Below are 8,864 nucleotides of genomic sequence, written 5' to 3'. Positions count from 1 at the left end.
CAAACACACACCTCCAACACAGATATTGCCTGATGTTGCCGAACGATCTGCTCGAACCAGGGAAAAGCCATATAATTCTTTATGATTGGTCCATTGAATCATTAGGCTTGTTTGACTTGAAGCGGATCATCACTATCAGATTGATCAGAGTTTGACATCAAAGTACTGCGAGAACGATTAGTGAGCAGATAACTCAGAATGCTTTTGAACCACTCTTGCTGTCCTTTTGATGTCAAACACAGATCGATCTATGCAGTGCCGCTTCAAATCCAATGAGCCTGCTTCACCGAATTCGTTCAAAACATGGATTAAGAAATTAAATGCCATTGCGTTTTGCTCTGAGACAAACAGTTCTGCTTTGTCTTCATATTTTCTTCGGCAAAATTGAACAAAACAGACAATGTGTTATATTGCTTAAAGGGGTCATATTATGCTTTTAACTTTTTGAATTTTAGTCAGTGTATAGTGTGTATTTTGGGCATAAAAAAGATTTACAAAGTTACAAATCTCAACGTCGACTCTACAACAAATGGTTTGTTTGGACTACAAAGTTGTTTTCCAGTATTTGTGACATCACAAATCAGGGTGGGCAGGGGCAAGGTCATGGTAAGACTGCTTGGTTGAGTGCATCAGACAATGACGAAGAAGAAGTGCTGCTGTAGCATCAAGTTTTCGCCAAGTCAAAGAAACACTGTTTTTTTCACCTCCATGCCTTTTTCCTTGCAGTTTTCTACCTCACTGGGCATTTTAACGCACACGCACCTGAATAATTATGTATGTAAATATTTATGTTACAGTTATGAAAACGTTTTTATAAATCGCTGACAGTACAATGATCTAATCTACAGAATTTACAATTATGAGACTATGGTATAAATAAATTCAACTGTATAACAGTTTCAGTGGTAACATAATAGCCTACACGATACCGTTGCACTTATGTGTACATAGTAAATGCAGTTATTTTTCAGCGGGTGGGGGGGTGCCCAAAGCGTATTCAGAAAGGCGCGGAAAACAAATAGCATAAAATTTCACTTACCACGTAAACAGAGCAAGTATGAGAGATGACTGAGGATGATGGCGAATGATTTGCAAATCCTAAACACCACTGACAAACATCTAATCTTATAAAATGTGTGCAAGTACTGCCGCTCCATAGTATAAACAGAGTATGTGCGATTACGAATCTCAAAAGTGAAACTGAAAGTGAAACTATAAAGCATGCTAGGCATAATAGCGGCTCTCTGATGCCCGAAATTTATATTGACCTACAGTATAATTACCAAATGATATAACTGCGAGAGAAAGTCTATCAGCCATCGTCTATAGGCCCAACCCCCACTCGAATATTTCTTGCAATATCCGTGTGTGCAAAGGCTCTGCACGCTCCTCTTGTTCAATATTCTTGGGGTGAAATTGATATGGCAATATTGATGCCATTCTTTACTATACAGGAGCAGATGGAAGTTGTTGCTTCGGTGAGGGGCAGGGCAGTACTGTAACACTGTCTAAGCTGTTTGCCAATCACAACGCACTGGGACAGCTAACCAATCACAACACATTTTGTTTTTTGGATGGCGGACTTTCATCAAATCTGGAATTAATCGAGCCGTTTGTGCCAGGCTTGGGAGAAAGGTATTGTAATAATGTAAATTGTGTGAAAAATAATAAGTTTTTTAACCACCAAGCATGAGAGAATGTTCAAGTACACCTCTAAAAAAATCAAGACTTTGTAAAAGAGCATAAAGGATCCCTTTAACTATATGACAAAAACTCACCGTTAAATGGACAGCCCTACTTTTAATATTTGCATATCTGATGTTTTATGTGACGTGTAGCAGATGAAGTCATGCACATATATTCTTGTGACAGCTGTGAAGTCAGTCTACCAAACACAGCACAGACATTTATGTACATCCACTGAGACTGGACATTCACTCTTCAGGTGATTAACTCTCTTTTTTTTTAACAATATAATATTGTTATCATTAGTCACATTAAAAAGGTTATGGTCATGTTAAATGGAATTAACAGAGCTGTTTGATCTCCGTGTTTCAGCAAAGTGAATTAGCAATTTACTCAACACCATAGGCTATTATGTATTAAATGATCAGCATAAAAATATTGGAGTGATCCGCTTACTTAACCCCATACATTTATATTCCTCTATTCCTATAGAAATATTAATCCTGCTTTGTTGTCTGTCTGAGCACAGAAACGAAGAAGGAAATGAACTCCACCACATCAGGAGCTTCCACCAACTCCACAGTTCACATGTCGGTGGGCTCTTTTGAAATTTGTATGCTCAGCATCAATATCCTATTTAGTTTTCCTACAAACTCATATATTTTATGGCTCATCGTCACAGGAACAGGAGGTGGAGTTGCGTCAGACTTCTTCAGCTTTAATCTGTCTGTTTGTGAGATTGGTGTCTGTCTAGATCTTATGTGTTTTGTACTGTTAAATTGGGCTTCATTTTTAACGCAAATAGCACTGTTATTTCAAGGACTTGTGTTCACTGGTCGTCCTCTGTTTCAGTGTCTGATGTGTGTTGAGCGTTACCTGGCGGTGATTCATCCTGTAACCTTTCTGAAGTACAAACCTCTCAGATATAGAGTGATCTGCTGCACTGTGGCCTGGATAATTATTTTTGGCTCCTGTTTGTTCTGCATGTTCATATTAATAATATATAATACTAATGCACATACATGGTTCTTCTTGGTGCAGTTCTTCCTCCTCTTCTCCGTCCAGTTGTTTTGTTTTGTGGCTGTTCTCAGAGCTCTGAAGCAGTCAGGACCAGGAGAGAGAAAGAGAGGGAGAGATGAGGAAAACCACATGAAGAGAAGAGCATTTAATCTCATTCTAATTACTACTGTGAACGTGGTTATTGCATATGGGCCAATTATTATTTCAGCAGTATTTATACTGGTAACAAAGGAGTATACATTAACATTTTGGGCTCCTGGTGTGGTCTGTTATGTGCTGGCTAGTTTTGTTCAGCCAGTTCTCTATCTTCAACGTGCTGGAAAACTCTCCTTCCATCGTTTCCTCTTAACCTGCCAAAAATAATTATAAAGTTTTAATTTTTATATTTTTATTAGTGGATGGGGTATTTTTTGTGCTTTAAACTGAAGAGTTTCTTCTTAATTGGTCTTTATACTGCTATATTTTAATATTTCAAAGATCTGATTTCCAATATATCTTAATTTTGTGTACAAAGTATATAGGGAGTCAATAGTAATAATCAATAGTAATAATAATAATGAATAGTCAGTCTATGTCTGTACATAATCCTTATTTGACCTGTTAATTTGTACATAAAGTTTATTCTGAGTGTATTTAAGAGATATAGTTATGTTTGAAATCAGTGTGTTTATCAATTAAAATACTCTGGTGTCATTTTTTCATTTTTATTTATTTATTTCTCTCTCACTCCTTTAAAATTCAGTCTAAAAGTTTGTATAAAGTGATGAATGAGTGGCAGCTGTGCTGGCAAAGTTTAGATGTTCAGTCTGCAAAAACAGATTCAGGTGATCAATTTGAATTTGCTTTTGTTACTGTAGAAGCAGCATGGAATACTTGATTCTGATAGGTCAATACAAATTACACATTTTTCAAATAAATATTACAAAGCACAAGCTTTTTTTCCTTTCTTTTTTGTTACTTGAAATATTAGCATGTTTTATGTGGCACGCAAAAGATGAAGTCAAGCACTGATATCCCTGTGATGACTGTGAGGACAGTCTACAAAACACAGCACTGAGATTATATACTCGAGACAGGACATCCACTTCTCAGGTGATAAAACTTTTTTTTTTCTTCTTTTTATCCTCAATAATAAGCAAGCATGTATAAACCAAGTTCCGCGCTAAAATGAGGTCAACTCTTTTTGTTTCACTAAACAGAAATTTAACTCGAACAAAATATGAGAGAAAATTATATTTTGTAAGTTCTTTTGATAAAGATGAAAACTTGTTAATGCTCCTTTTTGTTTGGATATAGAACAGTTTATTTTATGGAAGGTTTGAAAGTAAACATAATATAGACTGATGACATTTTGGAAAAGAATGACATGACAAAGATTTTCTTGCTGAAATCAAACAAATCATATTTGTGTACGAATCACTGGTTCAAAACAATATAAAAAATCTTAATTTTAAAGCTTCATGAATCAGTGTTTCGAAAGCTTTAGTATTACGCTGAAAGTACTGACAATATATTTATGTCCACTTTTCTTTTTCCATAGATTACATTACTATATTTAATGTGAAAAACCCAGAGAATTTATATAACTCTACAGTGAACTTCACTATGACTGTAGCCTCTATAAACTTCTTCCTTTGGGCCAATTCAGATTATGGAAATCTGTGTGCACAGCATTGGTTTCTTGTTTGGTCTTTCTACACACTCCTACATTCTTCATCCTCAATCTCTCTGTTTGTTAGACTGGCAACTGTCTGAATAATTTGATCGTTGTGCTGACATATTGGCTTCCAAGTCTATTAACATTAAAACAGTTTTTAACAAGACTGTCACTGACCGTTCATCCTGAAACCTTTCTGGGTTGCATGAGAAGGATGAACTCCATTGTATTTTGCATCATATGAATATATAGTTGATAAATGTGTACAATATGGCTTGATGAATTATACATCTACAAACTCCACAACTCATTCCATCAGGCTAGTGGAATGCCTGGACATTTATCAGGGTTGCTGCAGGATATTTAAATTTAAATTTAGGACTTTTTAAGACCAGCACAAATAACATAGCCTTTAAATATTTCAAGAGGGTTAACAAGTGATATGTTTAGAGGTAGGACAATTGTATACAACTTCAAGGACAATTGTATTAAACGACTACATAATTCCTTAAAAATAATATACGGAATTGAAAAGCAAGTCCTTTAAAATAGTATGAGCCGCTGATACATACATACAAAAAATAAATAAAATAAAATAATGTAAAAAAAAATGATAGGGTCCTATAAATGCAGTCCTGAAATGACAGCGTCCGGTATTGCAGGAATACCCTACTCACAACAACAGGTTTATTGGAAATGCACATTCATTTTCTGCCAGCAGGAGGCACTTTCAGAACAGCAGACCTATAACTGTTTCCTCGGTGGCTGCAGTAAACAAAGCAGCACAGCTCCGGATTTTGAATCCTGTAGCGGCTCTCTTGTTTATTTATGAATTCAAAGCCTTTTGAAGTTAAATCATCACATTAAGCTGAATTGCAATTCTGGTCTGTAGCCAAATTTAAGACTTCTTGAAATCATAATCAAGACTTTCTTGTACAATTTAAGACATTTTACAAAACTAAACATTAGAAGTTGAAGTATGCAAATGTAGCTGGTTTATTTGTATGTATCATAATACACAAATACAAAAACCAGCTACTAACACAAAAATGCTTTACAAAAACAAATTACTGTACACACACACACACACACACACACACACACACACACACACATATATATATAGGACATAAATTGATTGTTAATGCTTATAATACCTCTTGATGTGTTTGCCAGTAATTGTATGTTTTAAATTCAAAATTTTGTTGTGTCGTCATGAAAACATAACGGTAAATTACAAGCTGCCGTTAAAAACTCGACCTGCAAAGTCGACCTGAAGTGATGCTTTTCTTTTAAAAACATTTTTTAGACATAAAAAATATTACATATCTCGTAAAGTGAGAATGAGGAACATACATTTACATTTACATTTATGCATTTAGCAGACGCTTTTATCCAAAGCGACTTACAGTGCATTCAGGCTAACATTTTTTACCTAACATACAAATACTGCCACAATTATACACGTAATTTAAAAAGGTTGGAAAGAGACATATGGGTCTGAAATGGTTCCCCGATATGGTGGGAAAATTGCGCATCATTTACAGAAAATGAATGGCTGTGCAACTTTCGGCTAAAAAAACAAATGTTTCACCTTATCTGCGATCTACTCCATCCTTGGTTGTTTCGCAGAAGCACACAGCTACGTGAGGCGATTCCCGTAGACAAAAGAGTGGCCCTGGCCCTGTATTGGTTTGCTACAGGTGACTGCTTCCCTACAATTGGGCACCTTTTTGGTGTCAGCAAAGCCATAGATCGGCAAAGTGTGCATGAGGTGGCATCCGGACTGAAATCTCTTTCTCGTCAGCACATAAGCATACCCACCGGAGACAGACTGAAAGAGGTGACGCGCGGGTATGACCAGAGATGTGGTTTCCCTCAGTGCGCAGGGGCGATAGATGGGACCCATATCCCCATTTTATCCCCCAGAGACAACCCCTACCCAGCTAACATAAGACCAGCAGTCCTCTGGCAGCCCACTAGAGGCAGAGTCAGCGATCCACCGGCGTTTTGCTCATCGTTATTCCAGTGGAACACCAGCGGCAGCCACTGCTTTTCTGACAGCCACCCAAAAAATGCCGGCGGACTGACAGGGTGGCGCCAGCATGTTAACCCTTTCGCACGTGAGTTTAAAATATTCAAGCTGAGACCCCGGCGTGAGTTCTTTTTTCAGGCGACCGTTATTTAGAGTGTGCCGCCTAACTGTTTCCATGGCGACGCGTCATGCTTGTCATGTGACACACCCAAAGCCAAAATAGATCTGTATTACACATGGATCGCTTTTATTTCGTTTTTTTTCCTGTTTTATTCAAAATATTCACAAACATGCTCACTATATTATGGTTTATCTGATATTCCGATTCTAAAATATATGCAAGTAAATATATTTGGTAGTTTAAACACTTTTATATCGACCGTGTTAGTTAATCTATACCGGGTGATGGGCGCCGCCATGTTAGTTCGCGCTGAATCCGAGCTGTGGGATTTACGACACGCAAATTCATCTTTCCTTTCCTCCCGAAACACATTAAAGTAGGTCTCCGGTAAACTCGGAGAAGGTCAGAGTAAACTTTATAGTTACCTACACAATCTGTATATGATATCAATAATAAACATGTAGTCAAATTATATTTCTTAGGGTCATTATTGCCGTTTCCATAGACATCAGCGTGTATTTTACAAACTGTAAATGTATGGTTTTGCAAGTACTTATGTGTTTTTAAATATCTGAAACCTAAAATAAGCATTATATGGTTGAAAAACACTGAATATTTGTGATAATATGTCCAGCGCTTAGCGCATCCGATCTGGCTCTGCGCCAGCCAAAGCGCGAAAGCGGATTTAAATTTAGCAGTTGATGACATGACGCACTGAAAGTTCTAATCACACCGGTGTGATCGTACGCTTCAGGGACCAGCCAAGACTGATCACACCGGTGTGATCGTACGCGCTAAAGGGTGAATTCAGAGGTATATCCTTGAGTAGCCTATTTATGTATATGAGCTAGCAAATCTTTAGCCTTCCACTAGGGGGCAGTCTGATTAGTCCCACTTCTAGTCAGTGTACTCGACAGTTGGAGCAGCGTTGGCTCGAGTATCAGTCACGCTTATTGACAGTGTAAAGCGGGATTTATACTTTCACCTGGCTCCGCTTCGCGATCCTCCACTGACTGCGCATGCACCTTCCCAAATGGACGAGGCTTTTATATTTGTCGCGTTCGCCATTGTAGGCCTACTATTCTTTGAAATGATGGGGCAATGAGGAGTAATTGTCTTCTAAAACCGTCTGGAATCACCGGTGAGAAGTCATTTGCCAGTACAAGTGCTATGATGAATGAGTTGAATTAATAATTTCTTTATGTACAAACTTAAAACAATCTTAAACTATTGGCTTCATTTTGCATCAAACACAAGACAACATTAAGCAAATAGTGTATAATTAGTATCTCTAGTGTATCTAGTGTATAATTAGTATACAATAAAAATAAAACTTCAAATAAAAAGCCTTGGACAAACTATGCAAAAAATAAACAAATAAATAAATAATTCATTGTTTTCCATCCAAAAGCACCCGATGGAGTTTGAAGTTCACATTAACCTGCTTCTGTTTCACACAAACACCGCACAGACATGCATGTTTGGCTAGAATCGCCCTGAACTCGTGCATCTTCGGACGCGGTGCTGCGCGGAAAGTTAGAAAAAATGCAGTGCGAATGAGTTTGCTCGCACTCAAAGTGAACTTCCGGGCAACACCGCGATGACATCATATTTTCTGCGCGCACCGAAGCGAACTTGCGGACGCGTTGAGTATAAGTATAGGGGTGCTTAGGGGGGCCCGAGTGAAATTAGACGAACTTGGGGGGGCGAGTGCCCGAAAAGGTTGAAAACCCCTGCATTAAGTGATGAAGTCCAGCAGGTTAGACTAGTGTGCGTGCGCATTTGTAGTGCGTTCTGTCACTGCATGGATCAGTCTATTTAAATGCATTTAAAAGATAAGGGGCATAATATGTATATATTTATGTAATTTCATATAGTTAATATATTTTCTCCAAAAGTCAGCATGAATACAAATGTGATGGCCTGATTTTATAAAACAGTTCAAAGTTAATATAAGAGACTTACATTTTAGACACCATATTTCCTGTTTTTGCTCAATTTCTCCATCAAAAATCATTCCACACTCAAACACAGCCACAGCATTGTTTTGCGTCTCTGAGCAACATGACGGTGTTTCATTCCTGAATAAATCAACCGTTTAAATGATTCGGTTCAATCACAATGACTCATTTAACAGTGACTTACTGTCACCTACTGGCGGTTTTAATTTCACTTTTAAGGTGCCTTTTCATATTTAAAAATAATTTAAAACATTCATAACATAATTTCAAAGTATTCCATGTCCCTCAGAGCTGCATTAAACAGTGTGTAAATACATCTAAATGCCACTTCTAATGCAGTTTCTGTGTTTCCTCTGCATTGCAAAGATCAATTTTGTTAATAAT

At 37.4% G+C, this 8,864-nt stretch overlaps 1 protein-coding gene across 1 annotated transcript; it reads left to right on the top strand.

The window, feature by feature from the left end:
* The first annotated feature begins 2,229 nt into the window (after positions 1 to 2,229).
* Positions 2,230 to 3,069, top strand: LOC122137228 (hydroxycarboxylic acid receptor 2-like). The gene has a single exon (XM_042722984.1). It carries the CDS (start codon positions 2,230 to 2,232, stop codon positions 3,067 to 3,069), a length of 840 nt encoding a protein of 279 aa, XP_042578918.1.
* Positions 3,070 to 8,864: the final 5,795 nt, after the last annotated feature.

This window comes from Cyprinus carpio, chromosome B4, assembly GCF_018340385.1.
Source record: "Cyprinus carpio isolate SPL01 chromosome B4, ASM1834038v1, whole genome shotgun sequence".
NCBI classification, from domain to species: Eukaryota; Metazoa; Chordata; class Actinopteri; order Cypriniformes; family Cyprinidae; genus Cyprinus; species Cyprinus carpio.
This window is presented reverse-complemented; position numbering and strand designations above follow the sequence as displayed.